Source organism: Mustela erminea, chromosome X (genome assembly GCF_009829155.1).
Source record: "Mustela erminea isolate mMusErm1 chromosome X, mMusErm1.Pri, whole genome shotgun sequence".
Taxonomy (NCBI): Eukaryota; Metazoa; Chordata; class Mammalia; order Carnivora; family Mustelidae; genus Mustela; species Mustela erminea.
Window position 1 is genome coordinate 30255593 of NC_045635.1, and position 19271 is coordinate 30274863.

A 19271-nucleotide genomic window follows, 5' to 3' on the forward strand; every position below is an offset into this window, starting at 1 on the left:
TGGTGCAAAATTTCAATTTTATGGATTTGTTCATATGCACATGCACATGTGCATGGCAAATGGAGTGTACTTCTCTAATTAAAAATGATAGAAAATAATGCAGGAGAGGCTGTGTTAACCTACCTTGCAAACACCAAAAACTAAACAAAATCCAAAACAGAGTATCAAGCCTTTTGCTACTCCTGTTTCTAATTGTGTCATTAGAGTATGAAAATCAATAGCTTGCACTGTATCTCTTTCCTGTGCATTTCAAAGGAAAGCTTTAAAGAGACATTTAACATTCTTTCTTGCTCTTAGTGTTTACATAACTGGCCTGTAAGGAACAGAAAGAATCTTGGGAGAGAGTATGAAACAAAAGTAGTTTTAAAAGTTTTACATAAAAAGAGCCATGTTATGGCAGGTTCTGTTTTCTAAGTAAAGTATATATTATAAAGGGGAACATCAACTTGCAGACATGTAATTTGGGAACCTGTTAATGGGTCTACACAGCAGAGAAGGCACAAGTCAAACCGCATCAGTGAAACCACTTTTATTTTTATTTTTTCCACATAGATAACTTCAGGTCAGCTACAAAAATCATGAAATGAAGAACCGATCGCGAAACTGCAAACTCAAAACCACTGGAGTGATAAACAGGATTCCCCCAGAGGACTGTTAGAAAAAATAACCAGAATACCATGGATTCATATTTAAGTAGTAAACATGTCATATATTTAAAAATAATAAATATAGAACAGCAGTAGAGAAACTATAGCATAAACAGCATGAAGTATCATTTTATTTTTTAAGACAGATGAAATTTCTAGGCACAGTTTTAGGCATTAAAGAGGACACAGAGGCATAGGTTAGTGTGCGCTGCTCTGTACAAAAATACAGTCTGAATAAATTACATTGCTAGCCATACAATTAGACGTCACTTACCAGTCAGTTCATTGCATGTTTAATAATATACAGGTACATGCTAATCCATATATATCATTTATATTTCAAACACATAGGTCTCTCTATATTTGTCTTTAAAATTTACATGTTGAACTTACAAAAAGCTAAATAGTTGTGCAAGAAATCCAAATAACTAGCCCTGCTGAGTACTTTATGCTCTATGTGTGTATGTACGTGTATATATCTCTTTAAGATAAACAATGGATTTATAGCCAACAGTTTTGCTTGTAAGAAACCATCAAGCAAACCTAAAGCTGCAAAGACATAATGTAGGTGAAAATTCACATGTGTTCATTCTGATAGATGAAAAAGTATTTTGGATGAGCAACAACTTTCATGTTGTACTGAGCTTGTTAGTCATGAAATACTTTCAAATATTAGTGATGGTAGAAATATAACATAGGGCTCTTCACTGGCAAGGGGAGAAAAGTTATATAAGAAATCTACTTTTCAGTGTACTGCAAACATGTGTGCCTTAGCCTATAACATATTCTGTCATTTTCCAGCCTGTCATATTGACAGAGAATGAAAACTTGATAAGACTCGAGATGTGATATTGGTCTAACAGCACACTGCATCCTCTACTAGGACTAAGAAAAGTGCCTGATTGATGTCAGCACCAAAGTACTGTTCTTCCATTATTCAGGAATAAGGAGACCCTCTCACAATAGAGAGTGTTTAGTAGCCGAAATCTCTATCCAACGAATATCGTATTTCTCATGCTGCTCTGACAATATGCAATTAACTGCAAGACAGTCTGGCCCAGATTTTACTATTTTTTAAGAAAATTGCTTCAGAAGATTCTCTAATACTAATACCATTCCGGAAAACTTCCACCCAGTTTCTAGTTTCTTATGATTCTATGGAGAATCATATACTTTTACAAAGGTTTCTCTCTAGGATGCATTTAATTACTTTTGTCTGTCACTGCTAAAGTAAGATTAAGCCTAGTTCTTTATATTTATTTTGTGATTCTATAGAAAAGTCACAAGATAGGAGGGTGTTTTTTTTTAAGTGTTTGAATAATAAAATAGATTTTTTTCCCCCTGTTGTTTTGGCAACAGTTCTTAAGACAAGCTGAAAGCAGAACTCTGCTCTGGGAGGTAAAGCAAATTATTAAATACTATTGATGTGGTCCTGCTCTTAACGGATTTTGCAATACAATAGAACGTACGTAGGTTTTAAATGATTTTTCCAATGCTTCTTTCTGCAAAGGGGCCAAAACCAGGACATACTGTTTTAGTGTCTTTGTTAACAAAAATAACTATCTATAACTTTTATATTAGAACTGTATTATTTGATATAAAAATATGTTTATAATTAAACTATCCAAATTTGTATATTAAACAGGATTAATGCAAGTTTGCAGTGTGAGATTAGCTGCAAACTTTTTCCCTATCATTAATATTTCCTTCCATCTGAACAGCCAACAAATGATTCCCTTAACATAAATCCATCATGAATGTGTGCACAAATCAGTTAGCCCATTAGTTAACTTCAGAGGACCAGGTGATAACCAGATGAATTCTACTCCTCTACTGAGACATTTAAACATTTCTATAAATCTATTGCTATTCTTTTATTTTTTAATAAAGATATTTAAAGTACTTAAAAAAAGCAGCCTTCTATTTTACTGAATTTTTAACAAAATGATCATACTAATTGCTATTCTCTTTTGAACTACAGTGCTTACAGAAGAATCATGAATTTTCAGATTACCATTTCAATTTTTCTTCTTAAACAATTCTATTAAAACTTTCCAGTGAAACAGTAGAGAACATAGAGCAAAAGTTTTAAGGTATATGTACTTTTGTACAGTAACTAAGTGTGAATACCAATCTAAGCCTCTTAACGTGTACAAGGTTAGTGTTCAAATCACTTCACTAGAGCAAATATTACTTTTATGTGTAATAGGCAAATGCATGTATAGGGCTAGGGAACAACTTATTACCATTTATACTAATGGTTCACCTTCTATAAAAATACTTAAGCTTGTTACATATGCACAATTATTTGCGGTAATGTTTGGTAAATGATTTAAAGGGTACTTAGGACAAAAGCAACTCATGCATATTTCTTTCTAGTTGCCCCAGGGAAAGTAGAGACTCTCAATTTTCCTCATTCTAGATATGGTTGAGGCACAACTGCTAACCACATAATGAAAAGCACATGTCTCCAAGACTCGACTCCCTTCCCGGGGAGAAGCTGATGGCCAAAGCATTGCCTCCCATTAAAAAAAAAGAGTATTCTTGAAGGTGGAATATGTACCCTGAACCAATTACATTCAGAACTTCCATTCGGTGCCGAAGGGCAGTTCACTTTTCAAAAGCTCGCTCAAGCAAATAACCAATGGCCAATCTAGTCATTGGGTGGGATAAGCAGGAGACAAGGAATCTAACAGTGGAATCCTTGTCAGAGCAAAGGAACTTCTAAATGTTGCTTATGCCAGCTGCTCCCCTGCAGGCAATAGGAGATTCAGGCATTTCTCATTCCAACTAGTTTCTCACAATGGTTGCTGTCATATAGACCCTTCACTTGTCAAGAAAAATGACATGAACATATTTGAAGTTTGCAGCATTTGCCTATGTCTAATCAGCTCTCTTAATTTGTGCAGGTCCCTAAAATGGATGTAAAAGCTGGTTATGATGTTGACAGCCAAAAGGCAAAAGATATTAAATCAACTGAGCAAACTGCTTGATGCTCCACAAGTGTTTTAGAAAACAGTGAGTTAGAAAAGATACAGACATAATCCTTTTGTTGGATGGTTGGTTGTTTTTAAAATCTCAGAGTGTTGGTTCTAGTAGTAGTCTTCGTAGTTCTTAGGGTTCAGGCAATAAAGGATGGCACCCCCAAACGAAAATATAGTTGCACCCCAGGCCAGGCCATAACCCCAGTTGAACTCATGGTAAATTTTCAAGCTCACAGTTTCAATGAACTTGATTGGGTAAAGGACCAGGCTGCAAACCTGTAAAACAACTGAAAGAAAAGCAAATAGATTTTAGAAAAATGTTATTTGCAGGAAATAAAAGGGCACAACATATATATATATATATATATATATATATATATATATAAGAATTACTTTGTAATCAAATATAAAAGCCAAAAAATTTGAAGGACTGCTTGTTCTAGATGGTATACCTGAAAACATTAACATTTTTTTCTTTAACACTGTTTCACAATATAGTAAGAATTACTGTTAGTAATTAGTAACTCACAGTAATAGCACTTGATGAAATGATTAATGCAATAATTTACAAGAGCATAGTGATTCTCACTTTACAGACATACATATATAAGCATCACTATTATGCAAGTATTACTGTAAGTTCAACTGTTCCACTATACAAAATCTGTAAATAGTTTCCCGAGAACAGTGATCCCAAATACCCCAAACTTTTGCTATTTATTTATGCTCTTAAGGAATTGAGGAATTCAAATTCATTTGTACTGATGAAAATAGTTAAGCTGTGATTTTAAGACACACTTTTCTTGCTGTTGCTTCTCAATACCACAACTGAGCCGATGATTCTAGCAATTCTTACTGTGATGTCTTTTGCTTATATTCCACTGATCAAAAATGATTTTCATTCCTTTCCTCTCATCCTTCAAAAGGACTCAAAAGAAGCCACATCCAATTATACTTTTGTATGAGATATAATAGATGACATTTATATATTCATTCTTCATCTACTTTCAAAAAAGAAAGAAATCGGGCACGTGGGTGGCTCAGTTGGTTAAGCAACTGCTTTCCGCGTGGGTCATGATCCTGGAGTCCCCAGATCAAGTCCCACATTGGGCTCCCTGCTCAGCAGGGAGTCTGCTTCTCCTTCTACCCTCCCCACTTTCATGCTCTCTCATATAAATAAATAAAATCTTTTTTTTTTAAAAAGAATGAAATCAATGAAGGCATAGGAAGAAGCTAATGGTACTGAAAACATCAGTGAATGCAGTGAATGCTGGGTACTACCTCAAGCACAAAACTCAGCTATTCATTCTTAACTAATTCTCACTTCTTAAGTCAGTTGTCAGTCACGGCTAAAGGGGGAACTGTGATGAGTCATACGTAACAAAATAAAACAAACCAATTCATCAGGAAAGGGAAGGGTTGTTGTTTTTGCTTATATATAAAATTAAAGTGGCCCTTATCCTGTGGCTATTTCTATATGGGAGGCACTAGATTACATAAGTGATGATGGCTTCCATTCAAAATCTTCACTGCATATTGCATCAACTATTATATAATTTCTACTTCATTTAAATCAGCTTAACTAGAATTTATGGGATGCGTCTGCCTCATTCTCTACTACAGAACAGCTTCCACCCTCAAGAAACAATCTTAAAAAATCTGGGGTACCATGTACTATGGGGCAGGGATTGGCAAACAACCAAATCTGGTCTGCTGTCTGTTTTTGAAAACAAGTTTTCTTGGAACACAGCCAGGCTCATTCATTTATGTACTGTCCACACTATAACAGCAGAGCTGAGTAGTTGCAAGAGAAACTATGCAGCTCACGAAGTCAGGAGTACTTACTCTCTGGCCCTTTATATAAAAAAGTTTGCCAACCCCTGATACATAAAGTAAACGTTTAGTCAAAATGATTATTATTTAACTCATCTTAAAAATACTGTAAATTCCAAAAGTACAACAATAAACATGAACAATGAAAGTGACAAGAATAAAATGTGATATAGTAAAAAAAAAAAAGATACGGTTTATTATATTCTTTAAAAAGAGCAGTAGGAGGACACCAGGGTGGCTCAGTCATTAAGCATCTGCCTTCGGCTCACGTCATGATACCAGGGTCCTGGGATGGAGCCCCGCATTGGACTCCGTGCTCAGTGGGAAGCCTGCTTCTCCCTCTCCCACTCCCCCTGCTCGTGTTCCCTCTCTCACTGTGTCTCTCTCTGCCAAATAAATAAATAAAATCTTTTAAAAATAAAAATAAATAAAAATAAAAAGAGCAGTAGGATGGATAGTGCGTTTAATTAAACTGGAGTTTTGTTCTTTAAAGTCTATGTTCATCTATTCTCAGTACCTATAAAAGATCCATGTTACCAATATGATTCATGTTCTCAGGAAGTCTACATTAATGATCCTCTCTCTAGCATAACACTGATGAACTCCAGAAAATACATGAGGATGAGATTGCACAAAATCATTCCATTCTATAAGGTTCTGACTAGGGGTCAAGTAACATTTCTGGAGCCAGATATAAGAATTTGAAACACTTTTACCATGTAGGTCAACACTGCGCCCACCATACTTCTGCACTATAGAGAATGGATGGAAAAATAGGTCCATATAAAATGAGAATCTCTTGGCATCCAAAATGGAAATCAGAACTTGTTTATAGTTTAAAAATCTCAGAAAATGTTTTAAGTCATTGTCAGGACAACTGACAGCTCATTATGTAACCCACACTTGCTCTACCTCCAGCCAGTAAGTGCTAAATGTGTATTAAAAAAAAAGTCAGCTGGCTCTGTGACTTCGTGAGGGAAAGGGCGCTTTCATGTATTAAACATCTTAAAACTAATAAAAAGTCAATTACTATCAACCATGAAGTAGAGAAAAAAATGGCAAAGTTAGTAAGTTTAAAAAAAAAAAAAGGGCATTTCTCCTCACGCTTCTATATTCTGGTAACTAGTCAAAGCATGACTGATCCTGCCCGTAGATGACTGAAATATAAATGTGAATTAGGAATAGTCATTCAGGGCGCCTGGGTGGCTCAGTGGGTTAAGCCGCTGCCTTCGGCTCAGGTCATGATCTCAGGGTCCTGGGATCGAGTCCCGCATCAGGCTCTCTGCTCAGCGGGGAGCCTGCTTCCTCCTCCCTCTCTCTCTCTGCCTGCCTCTCCATCTACTTGTGATTTCTCTCTGTCAAATAAATAAATAAAATCTTTAAAAAAAAAAAGGAATAGTCATTCATTTATTCATTCAATAAATTCACTCATTCAATAAATGTTTGAACCAAGTGGTACAGTTTAAGGCATTGGTAACAAAAGTTGCTACTGTCACAGGGTAACTAGGTAAAACCTAGTTACCAATGGGTTACCCATTGGTAACTAGGCAGAGAATATGGCAGGTATTGTCAAGACACATGAAAATACAAGAATGCCAGAAAACCAGATAGAGGGACACAGGCTGCTCTTTCAGATCAAAAGCTGGGGAAAGCCTCTTTGCGGGGGGTTGCAGGGGAGTCATCTAAGCACAGACCAGAACAAAGTGAGGGTGCAGGTCAACTGAGTGGGGTAAAGGGCAGAGGCAGTGCAGAACCCCTGACTCAGGAGCAGGCCAGTGGCAGCAGGACATTAGTAAGGACACTGTAGCTGCTGTATAGAAAACGAGGCAGAGCACAGCAGGACATGAGATGGAAGAGAGAAGCAGGGGCCCATTTGGGGATGGCCCTGTGAACCATGGGTGGGGGTCTGGATTTTATTCTCAGTGTGATGAACAACTGCTAAAGGAGTTTGAGCAGAGAAGTAATAACTAATCTGAATTCTATTCTAGAAGGATTATATGGGTTCTTGTGGGAAACTGCCAGTCCCTAGGGTGAGTTGTTTACCTAGACCGCTTTTAATATTCACTTCAATGTGTTTTATTTAGCAAATATTTGGCCTCCATGGTATAGTACAATGACATAATTTCCCACTAGTGGAAAAGTGGAAATACAACTCCATTAGGCTCCTCCGGCATATTCTCCTGAACAGCTTTCTTAGAGATAAAGCTTTATTGTGTTGTAGCCAGATGAAAATTACCCCAAAACGCTTTATGCCTCTGAATTATTTTGCTCTCTTTAGAATCACTGAGAGAAAAACATGTAATAGCAAAACTGAGAAAAAAAAACCATATATAAACCTGCATTTGTAAATAACTTTTTCCACTTAATAAAAATACACAGAAGCAGGTAAAAATGCCTCCTTGCCTTTTATAGATGCTGTGAAGGCAAAAACAAACACACAAACCAAGGCCAGAACTCAAGAAAACATCTTCACACTTACATTTCTACTTTTCTACCAATCAATGAAACATAATAGGGGCTGGTTTTGATATTCTCTGTGCTCTACCTCAGAGGCAAAGTAAGTGAAGTCCTGTAGCATTTTAGAATTTGAAGGGAGCTTGAAGTTCATTTTATACCTCTCTCCATTTTTTTGAAAAGAAGTAACGAAACTACTAACCATGAAATTGTGTGGAGAGAGGCATGATAAGAACTTAGAGATACTGATTTTTGTCTTACGTCTAGTTTTCTTTAAGGGGCTATTTTTCAGCGTTTTCAATGCTGAAACATTGAAAACATTCAATACTGAAATATTCAATATTTTCATTTAAGGGGATATTTCAACAAACACTTATTGGATGTTGACTGTGTGGCAGGTGAAAGGGATCAGACAGACAGGACAAGGCTCTTGGCCGGTCATATTTCATACTCTATGGTGAAAACAGACACATAGATAATTACAAATGAATGTGTTCAACAGTAAGACCAGAGGCATGTTCACTGACCCATTAACTACACATTTCCTGAACTCTAATGATATCCCAAACACCATTTCTGCCTGGATAAAGAAGGGAGGGCTTCCATGAGGAAGCACCATTGGAACTGATTCTTGAAGGATGGACAGGACTTGATCAGAAGATAAAAACAAAAAGACCTCTAGTAAAAAACCAGCAGCTTGTATAGAGCTTAGCAGTATAAGAGGGTGTGCCTGTAGAAAATTCACGAGGTTGGAATAAAGGGTGCATTCCCATGGAAAGGTTTGGTTCAGACTATAAAAGGCTTAGTGTGTCATAAAAATAAGAGACTGGTTTCTACAGGGAGACATCTCAGAGGTTATTTGAATTGTACATGCTATTCGTGCCCTACCCGTATGCTGTCATCTTCATCACTCCAGTACACATTAGCGGGACTTCCAACTGTCAGCAGCACCTGCACTTCTTTGCCTGACTTTTCTTCTGGCCATGAAAGCTACTTTGCCTGACTACGGGGCAGGCCTGTTGCTCTGGGAAAGTAACACTGCTGGCTCCCCTGCATCACCTCAGCCCTTACCAATGACTCTCTCAGAATCTGACTTTTAAACACCCCAGTTCTCTAGTCCTTCCAGTGAAATAACTGAGCTGTATGTTGTAAACTGGTTTCCAGAATTTTTCCACGAAGTTTAAGCTCTAGCTGCCTTCAGCAACAACTGGTTTGATAATGTCCTACCTTCCCTTCTCTGTCTCACTTTCCGTATCCCTGCTTTTGCCTCCCAGACTAAGTACTTGCACTTGTTTCCTTGTCTTAAATTCTTCCTCTGGGGAAACCAACAGGACAAGTGACAACACCAGCTGTGTATTTGAGAACCGTACCTCATGTGTTTGTGTGCAAGACAGATTGTAAGTGGGAAGGAGACTAGAGATGGAAGGGCTCTAGGAGGCTAGTCAATGCATGGATACCTGTACGCAGTGATGACTGAGCTGACAGCGGCGGGAAAGAAAGGGAAAGAAGCTGAAGAAAAGGCGGGAAAGGAAGGAGTCACATAGATAGTTTGAGTCAGATATTATCGAAATATTATCGAAATATAAATATTATCAAAAAATAAAGTAGGGGAAGTTCCAATCTGGAAGTGGAGATGTTTCACTTGAAGAGTTATGCCCTCAACTAAGTCAGTAATGGTGGTTCATGAAAAGGAACTACGATTTAGGAGATTAATTTAGAGACAGAAGTGATAGGACTTACCAGGCAGATCTCTAAATACAGAATATTTCCAAAAAGAAAATGGTAATTTGGAGAATGAAAACATTTGCGCACGAAGGGTTAATATGAAGTGATCTTCTTTTCCTTTTTATTCTTTTTTAAAAAGATTTTACTTATGTATTTGAGAGAGAAAGAGAGAGAGAGAGAGTGTGTGTGTGTGTGCACAGGCAGGGGGCAGAGCTAGAGGGAGAGAGAGAGAAGGAGGCTCCCCGCTGAGTATCAGAGCCAGGGCTCAATCCCAGGATCCTGAGCTGAAGGCAGGTGCTTAACCGACTGAGCCACCCAGACACCCCCTTATTTTCCCTTTTAAATTTAATCTGTAACTACCGAGAATCATAGTACATGTGAAATTAATTACTGGCATTTATACTAGAAATTGTTCTAGCCAAAGGGTAGTTCAATACTGATAAAGATCTGTGAATAGAATACCTTTTTAGCTTGAAATCGAAGCTGCACATTGGTTTTTCTGCCAAAATCTAGAACCAAAATACCTCCAGGCACCTCACTGTGTAACAGGATGGTGTGTAGGGCTACAAAAGGCAAGTCTCTAATCAGAGACAGCTCAGAGGTGGAAAGCAGTTGTAGGACCATGGGGGGAAAAAAATCACTATTCTGTACAAACATTCATTTACAGAAGGATTTTTGCAGATAGAACAGCAAGGAAGTATCCTTAGTAAAATTAGTAGGGATTCTGTTATTTAAAATCTGAATTAGAAGACTGAAAATATGTAATCTGTACCAAAGGCCCTTATAAGAGGCCTGTATATCATCGTAAGTTCCAGTGGAGCATAAAACAGATCTGCAAAACCAGACAATAAAAGAAGAGGACCTAGAAAGAAGCAGCCCCTTTAATTTCACCAACTCTTAGTGAGAACTAGATGTAATTTATAATCCCATCATATATAACCTATTGTTATCAGTTACACAATAAGAAATATGTTATAGCCCTCTGTATTGGAAATATGTACACTTTCATGATGCACTATGATTCAGTCACGTTACACTGATCAATGTGTGGTTAACCAGTTGCTTACTTCTTTAGGTGTTGCCCCCAAGAAATGGAGTAACTGGAGTTATGGGATGGACTCGCTGCAGCACACAGCTGGCAGCTGAATTCAAACTTCAAGGCTGATTCTGCTCTTGTTTTGCTATGTGTTAGGCATGTCCAAGTAAAGATGAATTGCAACCCTGGCCCTGCAACTGTTTAGCTGGATAATCCTGGGGAATCACTTAACCTTTCTGAACCTATTTCTTCAGCGATAATATGGCAAAAATAAATACCCAATCTTAAGATTGCTGGGGTCAGAAAGAGTATATGCTAAGTGTCTAGCAGTGTTACAGGGGGTAGGTGCTCAATTAATTATTGTTGTCAACCTTATTATTACAGATAGTATCTTAATCTGAAGTTCAGACTTCTAGGACCAGTGAATGAAAGAGCTGTGGAACATGGGACAATGTTTTAGATGGGCTGCAATGATGACAAGCTCTTAGCAATTCTTGTAAATATTCAGGCGGGTAACAACCACCCCACCACCACCAAATTAGGAACTTCAGGGACAAATGGAAGATGGAAAATCTTTAAAATATGTTTGGCTGCCTTCATGAGATTTAATCATCAGCTTTTAAGTAAATACCTTTGGAGTATATAATCTAACCCCAAGGCAGTATACCTACATATTAGAGTATTTAACAAGTATTTGTTAAATAAGTGAATGAAAACATGAATAAATTCTTGAGCTGTTTTGGTCTGAGCTTTGTGCTCACATGAAACTTGCTACTTCATAAATTGCCAAGAGAGAAATGGTTTAAGAAAAATTGCACTAGAGTTAGCTAGTTGTTCATGTGCCTGTATACCCCTGTCAAGTTATAAGCCACACATGCCTTTGTCATCTTTCCAGCATTCATTCAACTATTTATTGCGCACCATGTTGTACTGGGCATAGCACTTGGTGCTGAATTAATTATGTAGTCCAGTGTAGAGATGTTTCTAAGTGCTAGTGTTATGTTTATTTTGATTTTATGTACTGCATGTTTCAGCAGAAGAAAAGATTATTTCTTCGCTGAGATACATAACATTCTCTGTGTGTCAACACCAAGATAAGGCTGGGTATTATTTGAAAAAAAAAATTTTGAGAAAAGAAGAGAAACACAGACTATTTTCAAGCACACCAAGGTGAGAGAAAAGGGGAAAGCCCCAAATACACATTTACTACAAAGAATCACTAAACTGAATTACAGGTGAGACAGGCCAACCAAGAGAATAAGTATGTTTACTATGAAGCAAGTGAAATAAACAGCCATGATTCTTGCTAGCATTGTTTCAAGTGGGCAGATTTTCCAAATTTGCTACTTTTACGCCCAAATCAATAATGGATTATTATGTGTAATGAGTACCTTTTCCAGAAATCAGCTACAGGCAAGTCTTTAATGGGTTCTCAGATGGGAGAGAGAAACCTTTTCATGATGTTTCAAATAACCAGTAAGTTTTTACCTTGTTTTATGCAAAGAGAACACTAAACTAATGGTTATTTCATTAAAAAGCTTCCATAAGCACAGTGTCAAAAGAGAATGAGTAAAATTAAATCTCAGCACATGTACATTTTAAAAATGTAGCAATATAATGCTTGCTTTAGGTCTCAGCGGGTAGAATATGAATATATGAATATTGCTGTGGGATTCCTTTTATTATTTTATAATTTACTAATACTTGTAGTAGCTAGAGCTAAATAGGAATCTTTATTTTGACCAAATCCATTACCTTAACTTATGGTCATTTACAGTATGTTTTCTGTTACAATCAGTACTTATATTCACACTCTAATAATTTTTGCTATACTTGGGAAAACTGAGGTTTTTAAGAAAGAACTAGAAACTCCTAGTTATTTTTCTAAGCATGTTTAGAATAGGTGCTATAAACACGGGATTTCTTTACAGATTCTGTGTATGCTATTATGTGGTAAGTTAAAGTCTAAATGAGAGAGTAACTAGGTAGCACCATAATATTGGATATTTATAAGAGAATGTCTAGAGTACCTCTATACCTTTCTAAAACCAGAAATATCTGAGTGTTCTAAAGATTATTCAAAACGTAATTCCAGTTTTAAGGAATGGTATATCATTTCAGAACAATTTATCAGAAAATTCTATCACAATTATCTTATCACTATGTTAATAAATCCTAGCTGTAAAGAAAAATTTATACTAAAATTAAAATATCTAAGATATTTCATTCTAAGAATAGAAATATCCATGCTAAATCCATGAACCAAGATATAAACAAGAGAACTGTGATGGAATCTTTAGAAGAATCTTCATGGTGTACTAAATGATTCACAATAGAGATCTTTATTACACAGGAAGTCAACAAAAAAATGAATAGTATTGCCACTGCCTAAGACTTCAAACTTTTTTTTGTAATGGTGTTTCTGTTCCATTATAAAGTGTCTGTGATGCTATTTAGCTAGTTTTGTGGGTCTCTTAATACCATGTTCCGTCCGTAAGAGGCACCTAATGAACGGCTGAATGAATGAATGAGTCAGTAGTGAATAAGCCACTAATTCAAAATTCAGTAGCCTCCCAGCCCCGGCTCTGACAGTAGCTACTATACAATCTTGAGCAAGTCACTTCAGAGATTTGACTTAGATGTACTTCAGCCCTCTGGACCTTTGTTTTCATAATGCTTACATTCCCATCAGTTCCTGGGTATAAAAAAATGAACACAAACAGCAGGGGGCAGCAGAATACTTCTGATCTTATATTTTTAGATCAAACTACACTTCAAATCCTGAGAAATTTCATCTGTTCCCATCTTTAAACAGCTTAAAAAAAAAAAATCCATCTAACAGCCGAGACAGTTCTGTCAGTGTCTTCATTATTGACAGTCACAGGGGCTTATTTTGCAGTATTCAAATCAGCTGTGACTGACAGGATAAATTGAAGGCACCACAAGAATATTTCAGTTTGAATCAAAAAGAACAATATATCCAAGGCTATACTTATAAATGAAAATTAAAACACATTAATGGACTGGGCTTTTAGTCTTATAAACCCCCTTTCTAAATAGTTCCCTGATTTTAGCAAAACCTCCACCCTACCTTGCTTCATATTTTCATCCAAGCTGTGCGTGCTTCATAGGACAAGGGCTGTTAAATTAACAACTATGCCAGTGACCGCATACAACTGAATTGTTTGATGGTTCAAGTTATATATTATCATTTTTCATTACAAGCAGCTTGTTTGTTTCCAAACAGATTTAGAACTTTAAGTTTAAATATATGGGAATTTTTTCCAGTTTCATGTCAGAAAAAAATAATGTTACCTTAAGATCACCAAGGGGGCAGTGAAAGGTGGGGTAAAAAGCTAAATACGAAGACGGTTGGTAAATACATCTGCTGCAATTCATAAGGCAACAGTCCTGTCAAGAACTATGACTTATTCATGTTTTAGTTAGAAGTTTAGAAATTGCCACTGTGTTCTGAAATGCTTAACAAACTGAAAACTAATAAGACAAACCCTTAATCAATTTACCTTAAAATATCACAAATGCCTCTCAATTTTTATGTAATGCAGCAACCCCATACTGCTTTTGCCTGAGAAGAGAGGGGTGGTAGAAAGGTTCCTGCAACCTGAATACCAGTTTGAACATAATAAATATATATTTACCTGCTGCAAAAAGCATGACAGCAACAGGTCTGTAGAAGCGCCTTCGAGATCCCACGCAGATAGAAATCAAACCCACCAGGAATGCAATAAGAATGATGGCAGCACCGCCCAAGAGTAAAGCCAGAGTAGCAATCTGCCAATCTGGAAAGAAAAAAAAGAAAGGTATTGCTTTTAAGCAGTCTGTCCTCAAAGAATCAACAGAATGATGTTCCGCAGCCTGTACCTAGCTACAGCTAAATACATGGGATCCGGCTGCATGCTAAGCATCCTTTGGGAACTGAACTGTTTTGCAACAAAAATTACCATAAACGTCCTTATTCAGAAAAGTCTCTTATGCTAAGCTCAGCAGTGTTTTTAGACCAGGGGTTTGCCACGCTTTCCAAGGATTCTACTAAGCCTTCATGGTAAATTGGGTATCCTTTCCATAACCTATTTTCATTATTTTATTGTTTTCTCTATTGAGCTATAAAGCTCACAAATCTTAAATATGAATATCGAGACTAGGATGACATTTTATATATATTCGTATGCCCATATACCACCACCCACATTAAGATATAGACCATTTTTGTCACCGGGTTTCCTTCGTGCCCCTCCCCAGTCAATAATCCTCCTCCCACCCAGACTCATAAGGGACATCTATCACCTTGGATTCATTTTTGCCTATTCTTAAACTTTATGTAAATGGTATGAACTCTTTTGTGTCTGGCTTTTAAGTCTGTGATATTGATTTTGTGTCTGATTTTTACGTCTCTGATATCCACCCATGTTGTGCGGCAGTAACACACTCCTTCATTTTTTTTTTTCCTGTCCTTTCTTGTCTAGCCTTCCTTCTCCTTACCGCACCCCCAATCCCCCCAAAAACCAAGTTTTTATTTTCCAGTCTTCCCTAAAACAACTCCCCCAGCAAAATAGCATCAGGAGAATTTGTTGCTGTTTGTTCTTTCCTCCTCTCTTTCATTTCATTTTAATCTCACTGTGGTATTTACCACAAGGATGGTTTGTGAAATTAAGTATTCCCAGAGAGCCAGAATGTACTCTAAACAGCTGTCGGCCCCCTTTCTTCATTCATACGTGGAAACAGCAAGTATATATTGACCACATGCTACATACAGGTCTTTGTACGTGGATACTGTGAGTCTCCCATATGCTGCGTGAAACGTAAACCTCACAGAAATGCATCTGTCATTTCTTATAAAGATATAGAAATAGCATGACAGAAAATTGGCCCACTTCCCATTCCATAAGAAGAGGAAAATGTTCTCTAAGAAGTATAGCAAAGTGAATATATGAAAGCACTATTCAGTTTAAGAAGCATCACAAAAAAAGTTCTTGTGCAGAACATTCTTCAGTGGGGGTCTTTTGGAAGTCCCAGGCTGCCTCTTCTGGTCCTCACTGTAATGTACGTGCAGAAAATGAAAATAGACTTTAATCCATGGTTAAATTGCAATGTAGTCTACCCAAAGTCAAGAACTCATGATATTTTGATGCTGCACTCTGAAATTATCCCTCCAGAAAACTTTCAAAGCACACTCTTTACCACTGTAGCATAGGGGATGAATGAGGAACCTATAAAACCCTCGGATTTTCTTCTCTTCTTTACACTTATCTCCGCCTTAAGTGTCCTCTCCCACATCCTTGCCTTGTAATAAATTCTGGATTTATAACTGGCACTGACTCCGAACTTGCATTGCATTCAGGAAACAAACAAACAAGGGGAAAACGGGAAAAAATCCACACTTCTAAAATATAAAGGTGAATCGCAAGAAAGTAGAGAGCATTTTTTATGTCATCTATTTGTAACAAAGCCATATAACTTCAAACAAAAGTATATCTGGCTTTCAACTAGAGTTTAAAAGGATAGCCATACTATGGATTTTTTATTCCATAACAGCATGTAGCTTTGAATTAAAAAAACCCCAAAGAATAATCCTTACATTTGGAAGTCTCTAAATTTCTTTGAAAAAGTTTATACATAGCACAATTATTTTTTACTTTAACATAACAGAAATCCTTCTGAAAACTTTTAAGTTGGAATTTCTGAATAAGTAAAATTTTCATTGTATTAAAGTGTTTAGGGTACAAAAAAAATCCTTCCATTCATTAATCAAATTCTTTAAGAGACTATGTGGAACACTGTCTAGTTGGACCATTATTTTTATAAAATGTTTACTACCGTTAGCATCTCCAAATTCCTTTAAATAAGAATTTTTACAGAATCAATTTTAAGTCAAGATACAACCAAAATATTCACTCACTTTAAAAAATAGCTTAAAAGACTGCTTTTCTGGTAAGTTCTTTCACACAGCCCAATATGTATGCATAAAATGCCACATTTGACTACTTCCACTTTTAATCCAAAAGAAAAAAAGGAATTTCGTTCACTTTTCTCTACTTTAAATATCCTCAAAGAATAGATAAAACACATGTATTTATTTGCATCTTGTAAAAACAAACTAAGACAGGAAAAAATTGGCAAAATTTTCCCATAAAGGGCCAGACAGTAAATATTTCAGTTTTATGGGTGACGGTCTGTGTTGCAACTACTCAACCTCTGCTGTGTAGTGTGAAAACAGCCATAGACAATATGTAAATGAATGAGCATGGCTGTGTCCCAATAAAACTTTATCTACAAAAACAGGTGGTGGGTTAGTTTTGACCCTCTGGCTAAAATTTACTGACCCCTGGTCTGTACTTTATGTACCATTAAAAAATGTTGAATTTTTTTCTATGTAAAGGTCTCTCAGACAATAATAATTTCAGAATAAAGTCAATTTGATAAATGCGTAATAAAGATGTGCAAAGTGATGCTGACCCAAGTTAGCAACTGAAAAGTACAAAAAAACACAAATCTCACAAAATGTCGAATCTCCTTAAAATAATAATACTTCATGTCATAGAGAAAACCAATAAAATGCAATAGAAGCCACCAGGAGAACAACACTTATTAAAAGGGACTAAAACCTAATTAGGAAGGGAACCTCTTACATCACAGGAAGTAGTTCTAAAAAGTAAGTGAATACAACCAGTTCTCATTTTCTTCCTTTTTTTTTTTTTTTTTTAAGATTTATTTATTTGGGGAGGGGAGGGGCAACGGAGAGGGTAAGACCATCTCAAGGACATCATGGCTGAGCATGGAGCCCAAGGCAGGGCTCCACCTCATGAGCCTGAGATCATGATCTGAGCTGAAACCAAGAGTCAGACTGAGCCACCCAGGGGCTCCTTTATTGTCTTCTCAAAGTCCAGTATCTCTCTATCTATTTTTAGTACTGAGGGTTGTGGCTAATGAAAGTCATACTAGACATAAAGTCAAAAAGGCACATCACACTGTAATACTGTTACCCTTCCCTCTGGTCCTTAACCATAGATAATGCCTGTTCACACAGAGAAGCCATTTTATTTTATGAGAGACTAGAATTAGGCCATGTCTGCCACTGCCTGGCCAGAAGCTGGGGTTTAGACTGAAGTATTGAGTCCATATCTCTCATAGACAGTGCCAAGTTTTGAGATTGTTGTCATTATAGCCATTTGGAATGATTCACTCAGGCAGGATGCCCAGGACCCAAGCTTTAACTTGCTGATCAGTTGAACAATTAGGAAGCCAAAAACTGGTTCGATAAGGCTACCATAGTCAGTTACATCCAGGGCACTTTTCCTGGCTAAGCACTAGGTATTCTGAAGCTGAGAACAGTGCTTGTGGCATCATGCCTCTTTCAGAAAACAGAATCCACTGTCCAAATATTAGGGCCTGCCTGCCTTACAGGTGAGCTAAAGTCAGGGACCATGTAGATCGGCCCGATACCATTTCCTCTTTCTTGTTGAACAAGACTAGTACACAGAGAATTCTAAAAAAGTGAAAAATAGTTTTGTAGATACCTAGCAATAGCCATTAAAACAATATACTCTGGGCTTCATGTATACACATATACTTCCTTATCTACCAATGTACAGTTAACAAAACATACATATAGAATGTTCTGTACTTGAATGATTTTTATAATATTATAATAAATGAGCAGAAAATTTGTCTCTACACTAATGGTTTTTCCATTAGAAGGTTTGCATGGCACAAGTACTTGCTATCCCATATTCAGTGTTTGCAAAACAAATTAAAATGTCATAAAAATCTCAATTTTCAGCCCCATTTCTTAAAACAAAATCATCTATTTTAAGTTCTCATAATTGGTTAATTTCTACATCAATCTTAGTTCCACAATTTTATAGCCCTCACAGTATTTAGTCAGATGAAGTGTTAAGAGTCCTTAGAGATTTATTACTCTGCATTAGTTTTACACATTTCTATAAATGATAAAGTGACACTGTAGCGGAGCAGTGAACATAAACCAGCTCTGCAGAACATCAATGGCCATGGTGCTACTTTACAAATTGCAGTGCTCTGCACAGTTAAAACTGGTCATTGTTCAATGTCAGGCCAGCTGATTTGAAATTTGAGTTTGGTTTCCAAGAGCTCAGAAAACAAGTGATAATCAGTTTTGATGAAAAAAAAAAAGAAAGGTACATCCTTGGTCCATGAACCAGGGAGGACTCAAATGGGCTGTGAAGAATGTTTTGGATCTGGAACTCCCACCTGAAATGAGGCTGCCATACTTCTGGCAGATTCTGTTTAAGAGTGTAGCAGATCCCCCCCCTTATCTGCAGTTTTGCTTTCCACGCTTTCAGTTATCCGCAGTCAAACGTAGTCCAGGCTGGAAGCAGATGATCCTCCCGATGAATCACCAGAAGGTCAATAGTAGTAGCCTAATGCTACGTCACAATGCCTGTATCGGTCGCCTCACTTCATTTCATCATGTAGGCATTTTATCTTCTCACGTAATCACGAGAAGGATGAGTATAGCACAATACAATAGTCCGAGAGAGAGATCATATTTACATAACTTTTAGTATAGTATATTGTTATAACTCTTCTATTTTT

The 19271-nt window shown here is 36.9% G+C and overlaps 1 protein-coding gene across 1 annotated transcript in view; it reads right to left on the bottom strand.

Annotated features, from left to right (window-relative positions):
- Positions 1–513: 513 nt before the first annotated feature.
- TMEM47 (transmembrane protein 47) overlaps positions 514–19271 on the bottom strand; it is a 30210-nt gene continuing 11452 nt past the window's right edge. Inside the window, exons 2-3 of the mRNA XM_032330285.1 lie at positions 14339–14479; positions 514–3918 (exon numbers count right to left, since the gene is read on the bottom strand). Of these exons, the coding sequence (XP_032186176.1) occupies positions 3740–3918; positions 14339–14479 (320 nt within the window). The 3' untranslated portion in view covers positions 514–3739. The remainder of the gene's footprint in view (positions 3919–14338; positions 14480–19271) is intronic.